Below are 22,546 nucleotides of genomic sequence, written 5' to 3'. Positions count from 1 at the left end.
AACTCAGAAATCCACCTGCCTCTGCCTCCCGAGTGCTGGGATTAAAGGCGTGCACCACCACGCCCGGCTATGGACAAGATTTTTAAAAGACTAAATCATTAATTATGGCTAGAAAACTAGTGAAAAAATGGAAAATTATACTGCATTGGAAAAAGATTTGAGCAAACAGCCAGGCATGGTGGTGTATGTCTTTAATTCCAGCACTCAGAAAGTAGAGACTGGTGGGTCTCTGAGTATACAAAGCTACATAGTCAGACTGTCTCAAAAACCTAGCAACAAATGATATATAGTGGAAGGGAATGTGGATAGGCAGATATTTAATGTTAAATATGTGATTATTTAACCTTTAAAATGGTTACATAGTTATCATATTTCCTTCTGGGCATTGTTTGGTTTCTTTTAAGACAGTGTCTTGATGTGTTAGGCCTGAGCAACCTGGAACTCACTGTAGACTAGGTAGGCCTGAAATCCCAGAGGTCTGCCTGCCTCTGTCTCCTGGTGTGGGGCTCAGCGGCATGCTCCACCGTGCTGCCTCCTTGTAGGTTTTATTTATTAGGAAATACTTACTAGTAAATGGATATGACTGAAGTTTTTTGTTGTTGTTTCTATTTATAGTGGATCAAAATATTTAAACATGCAGTTGCTGGATGTATCATATCACTTTTATGGTTTTTTGGCCTTACTCTTTGTGGACCACTAAGGTAAATACAAATATGTATGTATCTTCACTATTTGTTCACACCTCTTCATTTGACGTGAATCTGTTCTGTGTCTTAGTATGTGTTATGTGCACACGTGGAGATGAGAGGGCTTGCAGGTTTCTTGTTCCATATTTTATGTCAGAGATTTTCGTGCACAACTGTCTGTGTCACTTCTGTAGCGTTGAATACATTTCAACATAGAAAAGCCGACAAGTAGTTCTTGGGTGAATACCATTGATATTTGTGTTAATATCACAGATATTTTATTGGCTAGAATCCAAAAAGTTTCAGATGGAGAAGCTAAAATGTCTGAAATGGGAAGTGAAACAAACCAATAAAGATGAGCCGTCTCAACAGGTGCCATGGTTTTCCTCTTAGCCCCGCAAGTGCACTCGGCCGACTCGAGGTCAGAGAGTGAAGCTGGCCACTCTCCTTTGTTTCTCTCAGGTCTGTGTAGAGAATGTCTCTCTGCATGTGGGGCCAGTTCAAGGAGGAAATGCTGAAAAATAACTTAGTAAACACTGAAACGTGCAACTCCCCGTAAGGCTTTTTTTTTTTTTTTTTTTTTTTTTTTTTTTTTTTTTTTGAGACAGGGTTTCTCTGCAACATTTGCTGTCCTGGAACTCACTCTGTTGACCTACAGATCTGCTTGCATGTGTCTCGCTAGTGCTGGGATTACACATGTGTACCACCACTCCTGGCTTTTAAGATTTTTTTTCCGGTCTCTAAAAGGTGTTAAAGAGGTACTGCCTTGCCCTAGCCTTTGGTTAGGGAGAGGATGAAGGCAAGACGTAGGGGCTGGAATGAAAGAAGTTGTAAAGACTCTCCATTACAGTAGAGGATGGGGGAGGAGAGGGCCTTCTGGAAGCCAGCGAAGTACCCTGTGGGCTGGAATTACTTTGGCTTACTTGCCTGGCTTTTCAGATACAGTGTATAGCAGCTACACCCTAGAGGAATGGGAAGGTTGGTTGAGTTTCTCAACTTCATGGAACCTGTTGAGTTTAAGCTTGTTCATAAGTGAGTGTTATCAGCCACTGTGTTTTAATTTTCTTACTCGTGAAATTATGTTGTTCATAGATTTAGTCATCTCCTGCTGCCTTATACTCCTTACCACTGCCCATACTGCCTTCCTCCATTGTTTTTTTTGTTTTTTTGTTTTTTTTGTTTTTTTTAGATTTATTTAATATATATGAGCATCCTGTCGCTGACACACCAGAAGAGGGCACTGGATCCAATAACAGATGGTTGTGAGCCACCATGTGGTTGCTGGGAATTGAACTCAGGACCTCTGGAAGAGCAGTCAGTGCTCTTAACTGCTGAGCCATCTCACCAGCTCTTCTCCATCTTTTACTAAACCCATGGTACACTTTAAAGTGTGTACTTCAGAACTGAGCACAATGATGTTTTGTAGTCTGTCTTACTTTAGGTTAGTATTGCCATGTTGATAAATTAATTTCTTAGTTAGAACCTTCTAAATATGATAAAAATTAAATTTATAATCACTGCTCTTTCATTACAGACCTGGGCAAAGAAGAAAATGACATACTTAACAGAGAGCTGGAAATGGGTTAATATTTAGATCTCTAAGACTCCTTGTTGTTGGTTTGGGGTCTTTGGTGTTTGATTCAAACCCTGTCCTGGAGATTGAATGTAGGGCCTCACACTGAACTGCATCTCTCCAGCCACTTTCCTATTTGAGTCAGGCTCTCCAGGCTCGCCGTCTTTCTTTCTTTAGACAGGGTCTCACTGTGTAGTTCTCGCTGACCAACCTGGAACTTTCTGTGAAAGCCAGACTAGCCAAACAATTCCACATAAAAGACTTCATTAAATATAGTAAATATAAACACGAATGCTTTACATTTATTTTTTACTTTTCTTTATGTGGGTGCCCATGGAGGCCTGACGAGGCTTCCTCTGGGACTGCTTGACATGAGTGCTAGGAGCTGATTGTGAGGCCTTGAGAGAGCAGCACCTGGCCATGACTGCTGAACCGCCTTTCTAGCCCCTATTTATTTTTACTGTAGGTATAAGTGTATACACCTGAGAATGTGTAAGCGCACTGCATGTATGGGAGCAGGAAGAAGTCAAGAGAGTCAGATACACTGAAACTGCAGTTCCAGGTGGCTGTGCNCTCTTTTTTTTTTTTTTTTTTTTGATTTTTAATATTTTTATTACATATTTTCCTCAATTACATTTCCAATGCTATCCCAAAAGTCCCCATAGCGCCCCCCACTTCCCTACCCACCCATTCCCATTCTTTTGGCCCTGGCATTCCCCTATATTGGGGCATATAAAGTTTGCAAGTCCAATGGGCCTCTCTTTCCATTGATGGCCGACTAGGCCATCTTTCGATACATATGCAGCTAGAGACAAGAGCTCCGGGGTTCTGGTTAGTACATCATGTTGTTCCAACAATAGGGTTGCAGATCCCTTTAGCTCCTTGGGTACTTTCTCTAGCTTCTCCATTGGGAGCCCTGTGATACATCCAATAGCTGACTGTGAACATCCACTCCTGTGTTTGCTAGGCCCCGGCATCGTCTCACAAGAGACAGCTATATTTGGGTCCTTTCAGCAAAATCTTGCTAGTGTATGCAATGGTGTCAGCGTTTAGAAGCTGATTATGGGATGGGCTGTGCACTCTTATGTGGGTGCTTGGAACCAAACCATGTCCTCTATAAGCAGTAAGCTACTTGAACCACTGAGACATCTCTCCAGCCCTAACACAAATATATTTTAAGAAGAATAATTCACCAGGTGGTGATGGCACACGCCTTTAATCCCAGCACTTGGGAGGCAGAGGCAGGCAAATTTCTGAGTTCGAGGCCAGCCTGGTCTACAGAGGGAGTTCCAGGACAGCCAGCGCTATACAGAGAAACCCTGTCTCAAAAAAAAAAAAAAAACAGAGAGAGAGATAGATAGTTCCAGAACAGGCAAGGCTAATAGTGAAACTCTGTATAGGAAAATAATAATAATAATAATTCACTTACCTTAAAATTCATTCTTTCAAAGTTTTTACTTCAGAGCTAGGTAGAGTGGGCTATGGACTGGTAGCTTCAACTAATTAGAAGGCTGAGACAAGAAAATCACTTTTTCCTAGGAGTTTGAGGCTAGCCTGGGCAATGTACTAAGTTCTTCTCAAAAACAAAAACTTTAATAGGCGCTTTACTATTGTTTTAGATGTATTTAATTATGTTATGTGAGTGTTTGGCTGCATGTATGTGCCTAGGGTGTGCAGACACCAGAAGAGGGTACAGCATGCCCTGAAACTGAAGTTGCGGAGTTGTGGTTCTGAGAACCAAAGCTGGGTCCTCTGCAAGAGCAGCAAGTGTTGTTACTCATTGGACTATCATCCAGCCCCAGCAACAAACTAACAAAGTCTTTGCTAATACCCACGAGAAATCTAAAGGACTGGGGCCTTGGCTTAGTAAGGAAATGCTTGCTGCAGAGCTATGGGCACCTGAGTTTGCTGAGACACCTGCAGCAAAGTCAAGCCTGGCAGCCTACAAGCCCATGCTGGGGAGCTCAGGACAGGCATTCCTGGGACTTACTACAGCCAGGCTAGCTGAAAAAGAAAGCTCTAGGTTAAGTGAGAGGCCCTGTTTTAAAAAATTATTTGGAGAGCAATTAAAAAATAGTGTAGTTGGCTGGGCGGTACTGATACATGCCTTTAATCCCAGCACTCGGAGGCCAGACTACACCGAGAAACCCTGCCTCAGATCACACACACACACACACACACACACACACACACACACACACACACAAGGTCAACCTCTAGCCTTTGTGCACCCTTGCACATTTGTGCACATCACATGTATACTCTCACAGAATTCTAGGCCAGCAGGATGGCTCAGAGAGGAAAGGCACGTGTTATGCAGGCCTAACATCCTGGAGAAAACTGATTCCTGAAAGTTCCCTCTGTCCTCCCTGACAAACTGTGACACAGTAAATACCGGTTTTGGTTTTTTATCAAAAAGGTGATTAAAAACATTTCAAAATATGATTTATTTTTTAATAATAAATTCTAAGATTGAAGATTGTTCTTTTCAGGTATTCCTAGCCTCATTCTTTCTAAGGCAGCCAATACCAAAATGTTCTCCAAGGAATTATCCTTATTTATTTTTCTCAGGTTTTGTGAAACTAAGGGGTTTGCTTTCCTCATACTCTTAACTGGATCCATCTTCCTGAGGAAGGTCAGATACATTTCCTGAATGTCTTTTATTTTCCTAGGACCTTGCTGCTGTTTGAGCACAGTGACATTGTCGTAATCTCTCTGCTCAGTGTTCTGTTCACTAGCTCTGGAGGAGGACCAGCAAAGGTAGGCTTTTCCACCGTTGTTACAGAGCAAGTGAAAGCCAGGCACTAAACACTATTCATAACCATTCGTGATGATGAAGAGATTCATGCTAGCTTAACATTTGTCTTACAAAAACATTTTTCTATTTTCATTTCATCTTCACATGATTATAGAGTCATAGGATGTTGTAAAATTAGTACAAAGATGTTTTTTTCCACCCAGTTTTTTGCAAAGGAAACTTAAGTTGATATTGGTATAACCAGTGCTATTAGCTATTGCCTTTTGTCACGTGCCCACCACACTACGACTTTATCAGGTGTAATGATTATCATATAATGAATAGACTAGTTTGCTGTTTTCATTTGAAATTTTTATTTACTCAGAGTATTATCGTTCCATTGCAAAGTATGCATGATATTACATATAAATATATGAAATAGTACAGGTAAGCATAAATATTACGTAGGAAATACTTGTAAATTCACAAATATCAAATTATAATAAGGATATATGAGGTTTTTATACCTAACATTCTAGAATATTTATATAATCTAAGCTTATGCATTTTCTCTGTAACTTTCTTTGTCCAAATCCTATCCCTGCTGGGAATAGGGATAAGAACTTAAGAAGTTTATCAGGGCACTGGAGGTATGGCCCAGTGAGTAAGAGCGCTTGCTGTGAAGGCAGGAGGGCCTGAGCTCAGGTCCCAGCACCCATGGAGAAACCAGGCCTGGATGTGTGTGCCTACCTCCAGCGTTGTGTGATAGAGAGAGGCAGCTTCTGGGGCGGGCTGGTGAGCCTGCCTACTGCAAACAGCCAACTTCTGGTTGACTGAGACCCTATCTCAAAAGGAAGGGTGGAGGAACGAAGATTGCTCGGTAGTCAAGAGGACTTGAGTTTAGTTTCCAGCAACCCCTGTGGGTGGGTCACAACTGCATGTAACTCAAACTCCTGGGGATCTGACATCCTCTTCTGATCTCTGTCATACATGTACATGTACAATACACACACATACACATAGTTAAAAAACAAAATTAAAAAAAAAAAGTGGAGGGCAATAGAAATTACCAGGTGTCTTCCTCTGGCTTCCTCATGCTTGCACACATACACATCTGCAACACACATACACAGTTCGCTGTCTTAGGAATGACTTAATATTCTCAGCATGGCTTCAGGGACCTAGTTCCCTAGAGAAAGACAAGCTAGACTATTCTCTGTTTCCTAATGTTACCAAATACAATACAGTTCTACCAGTTATTGATTGTTTCTTAGCTACAGAGGGCTTTTCAGCCAAAATTAAGATGCTTATCTCTATAACCCCTAATGCTTTGTTGATATTAATATGCCTACTCACATTTAGAAGGAAATACATTGCTAACATTATATGTCTTAACTGCTCTTAAAATAATCTGAAGAATTTATCTCTGTGGCTTACTATTTGTTATACTACAAACCTATATGAACATGATAATGTTAGCTGTCATTTTTCATTTAATATTGATATGGGTTTTTTTGTTTGGTTTGGTTTTTTTTGTTTTGTTTTGGTTTTTTGGTTTTTTGTTTGGTTTTGTTTTTATGCCCCTCTCAAGCCATGCTTGGTGGTAACATGCCTGTGCTCCTAGCACTCTGGATTGTCAATGCAAGGCCAGCCTAGGCTACCTAATGAGGTCCTGTTGAAAAAGAAAAGGGAAAACCACTTTGCTGGGTTTGTGTGTTATGCTAGGACTTAACCTTTGCAGTTACAGAGCACAACGTCGATTCTCTCTTCTCTTCCAGACAAGAGGGGCTGCTTTTTTCATTATTGCTGTGATCTGTTTACTGCTTTTCGACAATGATGATCTCATGGCAAAGATGGCTGAACACCGTATCCTTTTGCACCACACTGGAGTTCCCTAAAGTCTAGGAGAAAAATAGAAGCTGGCTGAATGAGAAATGGTGGAAAGAAATTTAACTCAACAGACACAAGCGTCACTTCCATAGATTCATGTTAACATACTTAATCATGATTCAGATAAAGAGTAAATTCATTCCAAGTTGAATATTTAGAATATACTCACTGTCCTCTACAGTGCTCATATTTTAGAATGTTCTGATGCTAGAAGACAACAAAACATTTAAATCCCTTGTCCTAGTTTTTACCTAAGTACTCTTGCCAGCTTGGGCTACCCCCATGAACTCAACTTGTAGTCAAGTATTTGTACTCTACTCCGTGACCACCCTGATTTTTCCCAGTCGTGCACCTTTGTCTATTCTGCAGTCCTCAGAGGACCAGTTTCCTTCTGAATACTGATACTTAGCATCCTGAAGTTTATCAGTAAGCTGATAGCAGTTTACTGTATAAGTTTACTTTGTTATACTGAGATGAGCTCCAGGTTGCTTCTGATCCATGTACTCTGGACACACCCTCCTGTTGGCTGCTCAATTTGCTGGGGCCTGTGTGGTCTGCTCTGTAAAGACGGCAAGTCCAAGACTGAAGATGCAGCCTAGGTTCTGTGGGACATGACTAGACCAAGGAGATGCTGTGCCTGCACGTGTATCCTGTAGGCTAAGAACCAAATGTTTTCACCACCTCAAGCGCTGTCATAGGTGGAGACAACAGTACTCATAGAAGCCAGGCCTCCTAGTATACTCTTATAGCCCATTGCATGGGAGGCCAGTCTAGAGTTCAAGAGTCGTTTTGGCTGTGTTTTAAGGCTCTGGCTCAAAAGCCAACAGGGGGAAAAGGACAAAAAAAATGAAAGAACTATAGACCATTCCAACTTATAAATTATATTTTTATTTTTTTTTATTTTTTATTTTTTTTAAAGATTTATTTATTATATATAAGTACATTGTAGCTGTCTTCAGATACACCAGAAGAGGGCATCAGATCTCATTACAGATGGCTATGAGCCACCATGTGGTTGCTGGGAATTGAACTCTGGACCTCTGGTAGAGCAGTCAGTGCTCTTAACCACTGAGCCATCTCTCCAGCCCCAAATTATATTTTTAGAATTAAATTGTTTTGATTTCAAGAGTAATATGTTACTAAGGATAGTTGAATTTGCCATACCCAGACTAATTTGTCTTCAAAACAAAACAAAGTAGCAGAATTTCCATGGAACTTGGCTTTGGGGGTTGGGACTTGAAGTATTCTCCTTTACTCGAGTTTCCTCAGCGGAAGGACATCACGATAGTGCTCTGACTCACATGCTCTATACAGCCATTGCCTTCTTAGGGGTGGCAGATCACAAGGTACGTTCGTTTTGTTGCAAATGTGATTGGAAGGTCACAGCAGCTGTAACTTGGGAGTGAGGAACAGGACCTCGTGTAGCCAGGCTGGCGAGAACCTGATGCGTAGCCAGTGATAGATGGTCCTCCTACCTTTACCTCTAAGCCTGCATCACAGTGGAGTCTATAATTCCTAAATCTCGTTTATACCTAGCACATGCTGTTACTCCTAGCACTGAGGAGACAAGAGGATCGCTAATTCCAGGCTAGCCTGGGCTACATCATCAATACTGTCCAAAAACTATATTTAAACTAACTTATCTCAGGGCTGAAGAGATGGCTCAGCCGTTAAGAGCTCTTGCTGTTCTCCACAGGACTTGTTTGATCCCCTGCACCCACATGGCAGCTCACAACCATCTGTCACTCCAGTCCCAGGGGAACCAGTGCACCAGGCATGCAGGTGGTATACAGACATACACGTAGGCAAAACATCGTGCACATAATACTTTTTTTTTTTTTTTGGTTTTTCGAGACAGGGTTTCTCTGTGTAGCCCTGGCTGTCCTGGAACTCACTTTGTAGACCAGGCTGACCTCAAACTCCGAAATCCACCTGCCTCTGCCTTCCAAGTGCTGGAATTAAAGGTGTGTGCCACCACGCCCAGCTCACATAACACTTTTAAAACATGAAAATTTATCAGAGTATAATTGTTTCTCAGCCCTACCAAGTACAGAGTGTATAGCTCAGTGATAGGAGTGTTTGCCTATCCTGGGCAAAGGACCAGCACAGATCCTTAGCACTATAAAGTTATGATGCTAAGGTTTCTACTAAATACAAAATGCTGCCTGTCATTTACATAATTAAATAATTGAGGGTATGGGAAGGGGGCTGGGGAAATAGTTCCATTGCTTCAGATACATATTCAAGAATTGAACATTGGCGGCTGAAGCTATGGCTCAGTGGTTAAGAGTGCTTACTGGTCTTACAAAGGACCTGTTCCCAGCACCTGAAAACCATCGGTAACTCCGGTTACAGGAGGTCTCTGGCCTCTTCTGGCCTCCAGTGTGTGCACTTACACTTGTGCTCACACATGCAAAGACTCATTTTATACACACACACACACAGTGCAAGGAATGTAGACCAGTGGGTAGAGTGCCTGCCTAGCATGTACAGGGTCCTTGATTCAGTCCTCCATATTAGGAAGCAGAGAAAGGCAGACAGATCTCTTGAGTTTGAGGTCACCCTGGGCTTCACAGCAAGTTCTAAGCCAGCTGTGGCTGCATAGTGAGGCTCGTCTCAGAATTTTTAAATAACGTAAATCTGTAGGGAGATGAACATGACGGTATGTGTGGTTTTAATGAGACTTTTGTCGTTTCACTCATAGGGTGGAGTGCTCTTGCTGGTGCTGGCTTTATGTTGTAAAGTTGGTTTTCATACGGCTTCCAGAAAGCTCTCTATAGATGTTGGTGGAGCTAAGCGCCTTCAGGCCTTATCCCAGCTTGTTTCTGTGTTTCTCCTGTGCCCGTGGGTGATTGTTCTTTCTGTGACGACTGAGGTAAGGCTGAGAGTTGTTGGTAACAAGTAAAGTGAGTTACTATTGGAAAGAAATTTCTATTTAGAATTTTTTTTCTGGCTTTGTGGGACAGGGTTTCTCTGTGTACAGCCTTGGCTGTCCTGTAATTTGCTCCATAGACCAGGGTGGCCCCAACCTCTGCCTCCCAAGTGCTAGGACTAAAGGCATGTGCCGCCACCACCACTTGGCTTAGTTCCAATTTTTTTTAATCTAAGACTGACAATGGCTTAAATTATCCTTGCTTTTTCTTTAGTTTCCCCCCACCCCATTGGAGTTAATTTTAATTGTTTATAAAAGTGTAAGTCAAATACTCTTACATTTGCATTTCAGGTTTCACATTCTTATGGTCCAAAGGCACCTGTGAAGAAAACTCAGTTAATCTTAAACTCAGAGATTTTGGCTACTTATTATTTATAAAATTCAGCAACAGTGGGGATTTGTTGCTAATACCCTGGAGAACCCTGGGAAAATATACCACTATTTTGTGACTCTTACATGCTGGCATTTTGTGACTCATACTGAGCCTGAGTATTTCTGTTTGTGTATACGCTGATGAGCTTTGTCTCCGTAGAACACTGATTGTGGGTTGTGGTGTTTGTGTTTTTCTCTTCTAGAGTAAGGTTGAGTCTTGGTTCTCTCTCATCATGCCTTTCACCACAGTCATCTTTTTTGTCATGATCCTGGATTTCTATATGGATTCTGTTTGTTCAGTCAAAATGGACGTGTCCAAATGTGCCCGCTATGGGTCCTTTCCCATTTTTATTAGTGCCCTCCTGTTTGGAAATTTCTGGACACACCCAATAACAGACCAACTCCGGGCTATGAACAGAGCAGCACACCAGGAGAGCACAGAGCACGTCCTGTCTGGAGGAGTGGTAGTGAGCGCTGTGTTCTTCATTTTGTGTAAGCATTTGCCTGAATTTTTATTTTCATTAATCTACTTTTATTGTTTCTGATGTTTAAGTCTTCAGTTTAGAAATTGTTGAGCACTTACAATTTAGTACTCAATTTAGAAAGTGACCGTGTTGATGGCTTAAACGTTCAAAACATGCATACTATTCTCTCTTTTCTCTTTGTAGCGGCCAACATCCTATCATCTCCCTCTAAGAGAGGACAGAAAGGTACCCTTATTGGATATTCTCCTGAAGGAGCACCACTCTATCACTTCATGGGTGACGCTTTTCAGCACAGCTCTCCGTCGGTGCCTAGGTTTATTAAGGACTCACTAAAACAGATTCTTGAGGAGAGCGACTCCAGGCAGATCTTTTACTTCTTGTGCTTGAATCTGGTAAGATTTTTAAATATCAGTGCAATATTTTTAAAGCACGGTGTTTTTATTTTGAGAGGATGTGTAATTTTATTACTTTGGAAGTTTCTGCTAAGTTTACATTTTTCTCTAATTGGTAACAATGATCCTATTCAAACAAGGCAAACAATCTTTATAGTATTGTAGAAATTCTGTGTTAAATCACTACTACAGTAGTAGCTTGTAAGAGGCAGAGCTACCTCGTAATAGGATGTCAATATATACCACTGATGCTGACATTTTAGAGCCTCTTCTGTTGATTTCTACAGACATACAAATCAAACAACTGCCTTTTAGTGTGTAAAATGCCTATATCTGGCTAGCTTGCTTACTTAAAATCTATATGAAATACAGTTTCCAGCATTAAAGTTTTAAGCACATCTTCAAAGAAGGTTTGGGTAGAGGTTAAATTGTTATGATTAGGGGCTGGTGAGATGGCTCAGTGGGTAAGAGCACCCAACTGCTCTTCCGAAGGTCCGAGGTTCAAATCCCAGGAACCACATGGTGGCTCACAACCATCTGTAACGAGATCTGGCGCCCTCTTCTGGAGTGTCTGAAGACAGCTGCAGTGTACTTACATATAATAAAAATAAATAAATCTTAAAAAAAAATTGTTATGATTAAAATCTAATACTCTGCAGTGATGTGCTCCTCCCATAATCTGTTAACCCTCTTTTCTTTTCAGCTTTTTACCTTTGTGGAGTTGTTCTATGGCGTGCTAACCAACAGTCTGGGCCTGATCTCAGACGGATTTCACATGCTCTTTGACTGCTCGGCTTTGGTCATGGGACTGTTTGCTGCCCTGATGAGCCGCTGGAAAGCCACCCGGATTTTCTCCTATGGGTAGGTATGCTATCAGGGCACCGTTTCTTTATTCCAGTGCAGAGTCCATCTTCAGAAACAGAACTGTAGTACTTCCAATACAGATAATTTCAAATCTTCGCTTCAGTTGAAGTTGATAGGGAATATGAGCTACACACTTGATTAATACTAAATGGCAATAGCTCAGGATTATTCTTCCTAACACATCTGTTAAGAGGCAAAAAGAAGGGGGCTGGAGAGATGGCTCAGTGGTTAAGAGCACTGACTGCTCTTCCAGAGGTCCTGAGTTCAACTCCCAGCAACCACAGGGTGGCTCACAACCATCTGTAATGGGATCTGATGCACTCTTCTGGTGTGTCTGAAGACAGCTACAGTGTACTCATATAAATGAAATAAAATTAAAAAAAAAAGGCAAAAAGAAAAAATTACCACCAAAAATGTGTGCATTTTTGTTCACCATGTTTCTTTGGGGTCATGAAATATCCATAGCTATTATCCTTGTTAAAAGTATTCAAAATTTGAAGTGAGTATATATGAAAACATCCTCCCATTATTGTCAGTAATTCAATAAATGTTATAATAATTATAGTAAGATGTACTCTAATAAATCCACCCGTAATTGATTGTTTATATTTTGGAAATCTTGTGTGGCTTCTGTTTTGTTTTGTATGTTGAGTGTTTAGCTGCACTCTGTGTGTGTGTGTGTGTGTGTGTGTGTGTGTGTGTGTGTGTGTATACCATATGCATGCCAAGTGCCCACAGAGGCCAGAAGAGGCCATCAGATCCTTGAGTCCATAGGTGCCCTGCAAAACAACAATCGCTCATAACTTCTGGCCCATCTCTCCAGACCTAATTGTTTATATTTTGAAAGGTGAATGAACCAAATATACAAATAGTTTTGGTACAGACAAAAATCTGTGTGCCCTGAAAGATACAGTACATATTAGAGGTTTAGAGAGAAACAGTTGCTAAAAAGTTAGGTAAGGCTTATTGTAAGAAGGGCATAAATAAGGATTTTGTATATATAAAATTTTACAATGTTTAATACTATTTTTAATATTACTATTATTAGCATTTTAAATTTTGATAATTTTACAGTATTTACTTAGTATAAAAAGCTGGGCTTGTTTCCTCACTTTTTATTATACGTTTATAATGTTTATATTTTTAAAATATTTGTCTTTTCTTTTCTAAAAAATACTATGTGTTTTTAGGTATGGCCGAATAGAGATTCTCTCTGGCTTTATTAATGGGCTTTTTCTGATCGTGATAGCGTTTTTTGTATTTATGGAATCGGTGGCTAGACTGATCGATCCTCCGGAACTAGACACAAACATGCTGACAGTAAGTCTTCCTTCTCCTGTTTAAGCTTCCACCTACTTGCACGGCTTTTCCTTAACAAGGTTAGCTAGTTATGATAGAGTAGAGTTTTAATTTTGTTTACATCAGCATAACTTCATTCTTAGTGCACTGTCTCCTTTATGTACTGTTTCACTTTCTGTGGTTTTGGTAACTATTTTATCATGGTCTATTAAATGAAAACTCCATTAAATAAATTTGAGGTTTTGGGGGGGGGGTTTGGTTTTTTTTGAGACAGGGTTTCTCTGTATAGCCCTGGCTGTCCTGGAACTCACTTTGTAGACCAGGCTGGCCTCGAACTCAGAAATCCGCCTGCCTCTGCCTCCCAAGTGCTGGGACTAAAGGCGTGCACCACCACGCCCAGCTCTAAATTTGAGGTTTTAAGTGATTGCATACATACCTTTAATCCCAGCACTTTGGAGATGGTCAGAAGAACTCTGGCTTTTTTGGTGCATTGCATTGTTGCAGTGGGTCTATTCCATTACTGCTGCTCTTAGTCTCTAGGCCTGACTTGTACTTTAACACAGGTGTGTGGATGTAGAACTAACACTGCAGATGTGGCAATGTGTACCATCCATAGCTTCAGGCACACAGTGAGATCTTAAAACTTATGCTCAACAATAAACAAAGACTACAATATTTACATTGTTACTGCAGACTCTTAGAAATTAATCCTTGCTGGGCGTGGTGGCGCACACCTTTAGTCCCAGCACTTGGGAGGCAGAGGCAGGCGGATTTCTGAGTTCGAGGCCAGCCTGGTCTACAGAGTGAGTTCCGGGAAAGCCAGGGCTACACAGAGAAACCCTGTCTCGAGAAAACTAAAAAAGAAAGAAAAAGAAATTAATCCTTTTCTCAAAGATCTTAGACAAATATAAGGTTATATTATATCTTATAAAACATACAGGTTCCTTTATGACTTAATTATTTTCAAAGTTATATTTTTAAATAACTGAGGGCATTTGTACATTGTTAAAGATAAAATCAGAGAAGAATATAAAACTGTACAGGCTTCCCTCCCACAGTAGGTTATATAAGTATTATAACAACCTTTAGTTGTTCCTGTCCCCAGCCCTGTGGGTGTCATTTCCTTCACTCTGCCCTTATGAGCCCTTGGAGGTTTGCTTGTGTTTGTTCTGATGGGAAACTTGCCCTAACAGTCACTCTTCTCTCCCATCCCCACAGCTTCCCAGGTGCTTCCTGTCAGTATCCCTGCTGTATCTCCTTTTAGCAGCCCTGTCTTGAGGTTGCTGTTTAGTCAGTCATTCTTCCACACTAAGATGTATCTTTAAGACCCCGAGTTGTGTATCATTAAGTCTTTTATGCTGGCACTTGGGTTTTTAAGTATGTGTAAGGCATTTTGCCTGCATGTGTATATACACAACATAACATACCTAGTGCCACGGAGGCTGAGAGGGCATGGGGTCCCCTGGAACTGGAGTTATAAATGGTTGTGAGCCACCATTTAGATTGTGGCAATTAAACCTAGGTCCTCTGGAAGAGCTGGCCAGTGCTTTTAATGACTGAGCCATCTCTCCAGCCCTCTAGTACTGACCTATAGTAGGAAAATAAACAATTAATTCTCAAATTAAAAGTAATTTGGAGATTTGGTTAAGTTGTACAGTTGGACCAAGGATGTGCCTGTCTGTCTGTTTTGAGCAGGGTCTCACTAGGTAGCGCTGGAATTCACAGAGACCCACCTGCCTCTGCTTCCTGGATGCTGGGATTAAAGGCATGTATCGCCATGCCCAGCCAGGATTTGCCATTCTATATCACTTAAGTTCAAATCCTTGTACCATTTTTTTCTGGTATCTGAAAGTTAGAATGTTCCTTCCAAAATACTTTACAATTCGCATTTTCAGCATTATAGACTTATTTGGGTAATTTAGTGAAGTTTACTATGAATAGTTTTTAAAGTCACAGTAGAAAAACATATAGCTATGTAATAACTTCTAAATAGCACCTTTTTTTCTAAGCTTTAAAATTAAAGCTTTGCTTTTCTCCTTTTTGCTAGCCAGTTTCCGTCGGAGGGCTGATAGTAAACCTTATTGGTATCTGTGCCTTCAGCCACGCCCACAGCCATGGCCATGGCGCTTCTCAAGGAAACTGCCACTCTGATCACGGCCATTCACACCATGCACATGGACACGGCCATGATCACGGTCACAGCCACGGCTTCACGGGTGGAGGCATGAATGCGAACATGAGGGGTGAGTCCTTGGGGAGTACTGTGCTGCCTTTCAGCTGGCTCCTGAGCTGAGGTGCTCGCTTGTTTCCATTAAATATTGGCCTTGTGCTGTCAGTGCTCTGGAGGCCGTGGGACCTGGGGAAATGGAGCTAGTAATGAGGCATACTAAAGTCTCACGCAGTGATCAACTCTGTTTGGAGCATCAGCCAATTGGGGGGTTAAGAAAGACCACATGGAAGCTGGAGAGATGGCTCAGTGGCTGAGAGCCCTGTGGTTACCCTTGCAGAGGACCTGGGTTCAATTCCCAGCACCCACATGGCGCTCACACCTGTCTGTAACTTCCAGCTCCAGTGCTCTGACACCTTCACATAACATACATGCAGGCAAAACACCAATGACATCAAATAAAAATAAATATTTAAAAAAGGAAAGGCTGTATACAATCACAGTGACAAGCTGCACGTGGGAAAACATGGTTTACCATAGAGGCATATAAAGGATAGTTTAAACATTTAGTTGAATAATAGCAGCAAGCAGGAATGATTAATCTGAAGTAAACTCACTCCTATCCACTACACCTTGGAGGAGCATGAAAACACATTCCAAGAACAGTTCCATGTTTTAAAGAAACTCGGGTCACCCTGTTCCAACATTTTGGTACTCATGATTTTTTTAAAAGATGCCTAAGATTGTAGCTCAGTGAACAGTACTTGCCTAGTATGCCCAAGGCTCTTAACACTGAAGGAGCCGGGCGTGGTGGCGCACGCCTTTAATCCCAGCACTCGGGAGGCAGAGGCAGGCGGATTTCTGAGTTCGAGGCCAGCCTGGTCTACANAGCCTGGTCTACAAAGTGAGTTCCAGGACAGCCCGGGCTATACAGAGAAACCCTGTCTCGAAAAAACCAAAAAAAAAAAAAAAAAAAAAAAAAAACACTGAAGGAAGAGGGAAGCAGGGACTCTATAAAGTGCAGCATAGTGGAAGCCTTGAGGACGCTCCTCAGTGAAAGTTCATCACAGAGACACTGTTGTCTCAAGACTCTACTTACACATGATGACACTCAGGCTCAGTATGGCATGGCAGCTAGGAAGAGGAGAAGGGCGGTCATTGATCACTGGGCCTAATGTTCCCATTAATGAGTAGTTCTGAAGACCCATAATCTATGCAACACTGTGCCTGTAGGCAACGGTCATGTATTATACCATAAGAAATAGGAAGGACAGATCTTGTGTTCACTCCACAAGAGCCATTTAGAAAGTGAAGGAGCTAGAGATGGATCTAGTTATATAGCAGTCGCCTAGCATACATGCAGCCTTTGATTATCAGCACCATAAAAACAAATTTAAATCAATTGCTGTAAGGATAGGTTTTTTTTATATGCATAGTAGAATAATTTGATTGCCAGGGAAATACTTAAGTGAACATTAATAAACTTTCATGACCAACAAAAGAGGGAATGTTTGCTGTATTATAAAAATAATTAGGTTGTATTAAACTCTTTTGTCATTTATACCAATTGTTTAATGTTAGTAATTTGGGTAATGTCAAAACTGAGAGCTGTACAGTGACTCGGGAGAGGGTCTGCCGACCAGTGCTGCAAGCCTGACCATAGTCACAGGGGCTCATGTGATGGTGGGAGGCAGAGACCAATTCCACAAGATTGCTCTGACTGCGACATGTGCACTGAGGCATATCAGACACACTCATGGTCCACGCACACACAGTAATAAAGACAGGTTTTTTCCAAAGAATACTTTGATTTACTTTAAAATTTTTGTAAGAAATAATAACCTTTAAGAAAAATTTTTTTTTTCAGCCGAGCGTGGTGGCACACGCCTTTAATCCTAGCACTCAGGAGGCAGAGGCAGGTGGATTTCTGAGTTCGGGGCCAGCCTGTTCTACAAAGTGAGGTCCAGGACAGCAAAGGCCACACAGAGAGACCCTGTTTCAAGGAAGGAAGGAAGGAAGGAAGGAAGGAAGGAAGGAAGGAAGGAAGGAAGGAAGGAAGGAAAGAGGAAAAGAAAAAAAGGAAAAGGGGAAGAGAAAGAAGAAAGAAAGAAATTTTTTTTCAAATACAAATTTGACTATATCATTTACTAAAAGATCTTTCTAAGATTATTAAAAATACTCGATTTTTTAAACTATCTAAAGACAAGATCTTGCTGTGTAGCACATTTGGCCTTGAAGTACACACATATTTTTAGAGACAGGACCTTACTATGCAGCTCTGGGTAGCCTAGAATTCTCAGAGGTCTGCATTGCCTTTGTCCTCTAAGTGCTGGGATTAAAGGTGTGTGCCATTGTGACTGCCAATAAATAAAATTATTCTTAAAAAAATAAGAAAAAGTTGACTCAAAGTCTCAGTCCATGGCTCAGTAGTAGAACTCTTGCAAGGCCATGCATGCAAGAGAGAAAAACAAAACAAACTTGCTTCAAGCATGATTTTTAGGACACCGGCTGAGACAAAGTCTACTGTGTTAAACGTAGCACATTGTCTCGGTTGCCTGCATCCTTACACAGTCTGTACTTTCGAGTTCTTGACAGCGACCATGTTTGCATCACTGTGAAGGGCCAGCTGCTAGAGGGGCCTGGTACTGATAGGAGCCAGCAATGCTGCTAGAATGGGTAAGAGCTAAATCAGATCAACTTGAATGTCTCATGCCCCTCATGTTTTATTTGTAGGTGTATTTCTCCATGTGTTGGCAGACACACTGGGCAGCATCGGCGTGATTGTGTCCACAGTTCTTATAGAGCAGTTTGGATGGTTTATTGCTGATCCCCTGTGTTCTCTTTTTATTGCCGTGTTGATATTTCTCAGTGTGATCCCACTGATTAAAGATGCCTGTCAAGTTCTACTTCTGAGACTACCACCTGACCATGAAAAAGAACTGCATATTGCTTTAGAAAAGGTAATTTCCTCACTACCTACGCTGTCCTTGAAAAACGGCACTTAAAGTTGAATGAACTGATCTAACAAGTAGTATGCAAGATATAAATTAATAAAATACAATTTAACTTCATAAATAAAATAGATCCAGACTTAGTAGCCTATAATCTCAATTGCTTTGTAAGATGATCAGAATTTAAGGCCAGCCTAGGCAATTTTAGTGAGACTGTCTGAAAATAACTAGAGCTGAGGACATAATGCAGTGATCGGTAGAGTCCATGCCTACATGTACAAGCTCTAATTCAACTGGAGCTATTGGAAACGGAGGGAGTCAGTCGGAAAGAGTGGGAGGGAGAGGGAGAGGAAAGGAGCAGTGCGCAGACTGGTGCTGAGGACATGGAGAGGCTGATAACAAAGATGCTGACTTTCTAACCTCACTTCAGGTATTGGGCTTAGAACTTTGGTTTTTTGTTTTATTTTTGTTTCTTTTCAGTATTATTTAAAATAAAAGTGAGCAGGGCGTGATGGGAGATGTGCTCCCGGCACTTGAGAGGTGGAAGGAGGAGGATCAGAAGTTCAAAGCTGGGGCTGGTGAGATGGCTCAGTGGGTAAGAGCACCCGACTGCTCTTCCGAAGGTCCGGAGTTCAAATCCCAGCAACCACATGGTGGCTCACAACCATCNTGGGTAAGAGCACCCGACTGCTCTTCCGAAGGTCCGGAGTTCAAATCCCAGCAACCACATGGTGGCTCACAACCATCCGTAACGAGATCTGACTCTCTCTTCTGGAGTGTCTGAAGACAGCTACAGTGTACTTACATATAAATAAATAAATCTTTTAAAAAAAAAAAGTTCAAAGCTGTCCTGAGCTACACCACCCTGTCTCAAAGAGAAGAGACAGGAAGCTAGGGAATGACTCAATACTCAGTAGAGTGCCTGCCTCACAGGCCTGAGGATCTGAGTTCAGTCCCCAGAGCCCATGGAGACATGGAAGGAAGGCACGATAGCGTCACCTGCAGTCTCTGGGTTGGGACAGCCTGATTTATAAGCTGCACACCAGACATCCTGGTTTAAAGAAGGTGGAAGGAACTTCTGTACATACACACAGAGACACACATAAAAAACTTATTTGAAAAAGTGCTTGAGGGGCTGGGAAGATGGCTCAGTAGTAAAGAGCACACACCTGGCAGCTCACAACTGTCTTTAACTCCAGTTCCATAAAAAAGGAAAAAGTGCTTGGGAACAAAGTAAACGATAAACAATGAGTAGACTCCTGTTTTGTGATTATAAACTTATAGAATTAGCACACAAAACTAATAGTATATCCTTTCACAGGGTTTCTCTGTGTAGCCCTGGCTGTCCTGGAACTCACTCTGTAGACCAGGCTGGCCTCGAACTCAGAAATCCACCTGTCTCTGCCTCCCAAGTGCTGGGATTTTTTTTTTTTTGATAGGTATACTTTGTTTGGCCTGGTACTCACTGCAGCCTGGGATAGCTTCAGATTTGCAGCAAATCTTCCTCAGCTTCCCAGGACTGCAGGCATGTGCTACCATGTGGGAGAGTGGAGCCTAAAAATGAATGAGGTGAACAAAGCCTCACACAACAGGCAGCTTTATTTAAGGCATCAGACAGTTTATACTGTTGGGGTTAGGAGACACATGCGAATGTTTCTCCTTAGGGCCATATCAACAAATAACACTAGCCAGTGGTCATGAGTAATCTGAAATCCAGGAAACTCACTCTTTCTACCATGCCTGGGAGGGGCATGAAAGTGCATTCCGTGCACTGTTCTGTGTGTGTGAGTAGACTGAGGGCACAGACACTGGCCTGCTTCTCTTGGAGTCTTCTACCAAGCACCTCGGATTCCCCTCACACAGACCAGGTGTGGCATTTAAGAGCAACAAGTGCTCTTGTAGAGGACCCAGGTTTAGTTCCCAGCACCCAATGGCAACTTGGTTGTCTATAGCTCCAGTTCCAGGGGATCCAGTGACCTCTTCTGACCTTCATGAACACTGAACACAAGATAGACATACATACATACATACATACATACACACACACACACTTAAATGAAGAAAAAATACTCATACACATAAAATAACAATAAATAGATCTTTAGATAATAATCACAAATAAACCCATTGCAGAGAAGTACAACAAAATATAAAAAAGAAAAATCAGATGAAATTTTATAACACATTTTAAGTTGTTTTACTACATAAAAATGCTTAAAGAGGTTGCTCAGCAATTAGAGCACTGGCTGTTCTTCAGGGAACCCACATTCGATTCCCAACACCCACATGGCAGCTCCTATCATAACAGTCTATGTAACTCAGTTCTAGAGGATCCAACACCCTCTTCCGGCCTCTTGTGAACACCAGACACACAAATAGTGCACAGACACATGCAGGCAAAACATCCATACACATAAAAGAAAAAAATATTTTGGAAATTAAAATAACAAAATGCTGTTTGGTAAGGTTTTTCCTCTTAGTATCCTATTGAAAAAATGATACATTTTAGTGGCAATATAATATTACACTTATTTAGCCAGGTTCCTGTAGTTGATAATTTAGCCAATTCTGTTGTGTTGAAAACTGAGGGTGTCTTTTAAATCTGTCACTTCTGTAACTGTGTGTGTATGCATGTTTGTCAGTATGAAGAAAGCTACAGCTCATTAAATATGCTCAAGAAACAGAATAAATGAAATATGTTCTATTTGTCTTAAACACGTTACTACAAGCTGTCTGTATCCTGTGTTTTCTTCTCTGGCCTTACTATAATGATTTATAGACCAAATTATCTGCATATACTTTATAAAAATCACTTATACCACCTCCCCACTTATTTTGCAGATACAGAAAATTGAGGGATTAATATCATACCGAGACCCTCATTTTTGGCGTCATTCTGCCAGTATTGTAGCAGGAACAATTCATATACAGGTGACATCTGAGGTGCTGGAACAGAGAATTGTACAGCAGGTAATTCTTGTTTGTGATAATTCATGTATAAAATTTTATACACCATATGGCTTAGTAGTTTGCTGGGCATAGCAGGGCTTGCCTTTAATCCCTGCACTCAGAGCAGTATGAATTGCCATCCTGCAGTCTTTTTTGGGTTTTTTTTTGTTTGGTTGGTTGGTTGGTTTTTGGTTTTTTTCAAGACAGGGTTTCTCTGTATAGCCCTGGCTGTCCCGGAACTCACTTTGTAGACCAGGCTGGCCTAGAACTCAGAAATCCACCTGCCTCTGCCTTCCAAGTGCTGGGATTAAAGGCATGCGCCACCACTGCCCAGCACAGCCTACAGTCTTAAGACCCTGTCTCAAAAAAGAAAACCTGCACTAAATACGTTATTCTAAATTCTTTAATTTTCTGAATGTCTTAACAGGTTACAGGGATCCTTAAAGATGCAGGAATAAACAACCTAACCATACAAGTGGAAAAGGAGGCATACTTTCAGCATATGTCTGGCCTGAGTACTGGATTTCATGATGTTCTGGCTATGACGAAGCAGATGGAATCCCTGAAATACTGCAAAGATGGCACTTACATCATGTGAGACGCAGCCCTGCGGCATGAACAGCGAACAGCGGAGGCCGGATGAGGTGATAATGTCAGAGCAGAGTGAAAATTGCACATAATTGTACAAAAACTTTTTAAGCTCCCTACTGTTGGATTAAGGAGTCTTTTTTAAAAGAAAATTGAGATGCAGAATGAAGCATTCACTGAATAAGAAAATTGTTTGTCGCTCTGTTTGAATTATGTGCTTGAAAGGAATCTTGCATTGGAATAAACATGATGTAACCATACACATCATCTTCAGGGATGGACGCATAATGATGGATTCTGGTGAAGACCAAAATTTCTTCTGTGCATTTACTCTCAGTCAGGAAGCATCCCCACTGTAAATATGTATTTACATGTTTATTACAAAGACCCAGATGAAGTTTTTAGTCGATTTTTTGCATATCTGAAGGACAAAATGAGAATAAAATTCTATATTTATGAATTTTCTGTATATAAAACTAATTTCTAATTATAACTTAAGTCCATTAAGTAAACGCTGTATATCTACTTGAAATGTAAACTATTCAGGAGAAATTCAACCACTGATTTGAGATAAAGAGAATAGAGAACTATGATATAGTTCTTGGTGTATTACAAGATTTTAACCACTCCATTAAATAAATTTTTTTTATTTTTGGTAGTA

At 41.1% G+C, this 22,546-nt stretch overlaps 1 protein-coding gene across 1 annotated transcript in view; it reads left to right on the top strand.

Moving 5' to 3' along the window:
* Positions 1-22,546, top strand: part of Slc30a5 (solute carrier family 30 member 5) — a 30,638-nt gene extending 8,092 nt beyond the window's left edge. The window contains exons 4-16 of the mRNA XM_021179878.2: positions 616-701; positions 4,932-5,019; positions 6,775-6,862; positions 8,156-8,232; positions 9,591-9,761; positions 10,394-10,682; positions 10,859-11,067; positions 11,771-11,928; positions 13,122-13,251; positions 15,278-15,473; positions 18,131-18,357; positions 21,190-21,318; positions 21,725-22,546. Of these exons, the coding sequence (XP_021035537.1) occupies positions 616-701; positions 4,932-5,019; positions 6,775-6,862; positions 8,156-8,232; positions 9,591-9,761; positions 10,394-10,682; positions 10,859-11,067; positions 11,771-11,928; positions 13,122-13,251; positions 15,278-15,473; positions 18,131-18,357; positions 21,190-21,318; positions 21,725-21,895 (2,019 nt within the window). The 3' untranslated portion in view covers positions 21,896-22,546. The remainder of the gene's footprint in view (positions 1-615; positions 702-4,931; positions 5,020-6,774; positions 6,863-8,155; positions 8,233-9,590; positions 9,762-10,393; positions 10,683-10,858; positions 11,068-11,770; positions 11,929-13,121; positions 13,252-15,277; positions 15,474-18,130; positions 18,358-21,189; positions 21,319-21,724) is intronic.

This window comes from Mus caroli, chromosome 13, assembly GCF_900094665.2.
Source record: "Mus caroli chromosome 13, CAROLI_EIJ_v1.1, whole genome shotgun sequence".
NCBI classification, from domain to species: Eukaryota; Metazoa; Chordata; class Mammalia; order Rodentia; family Muridae; genus Mus; species Mus caroli.
Note: the sequence above shows the minus strand (reverse complement) of the source record. Positions and strands in the feature narration are given on the sequence as shown.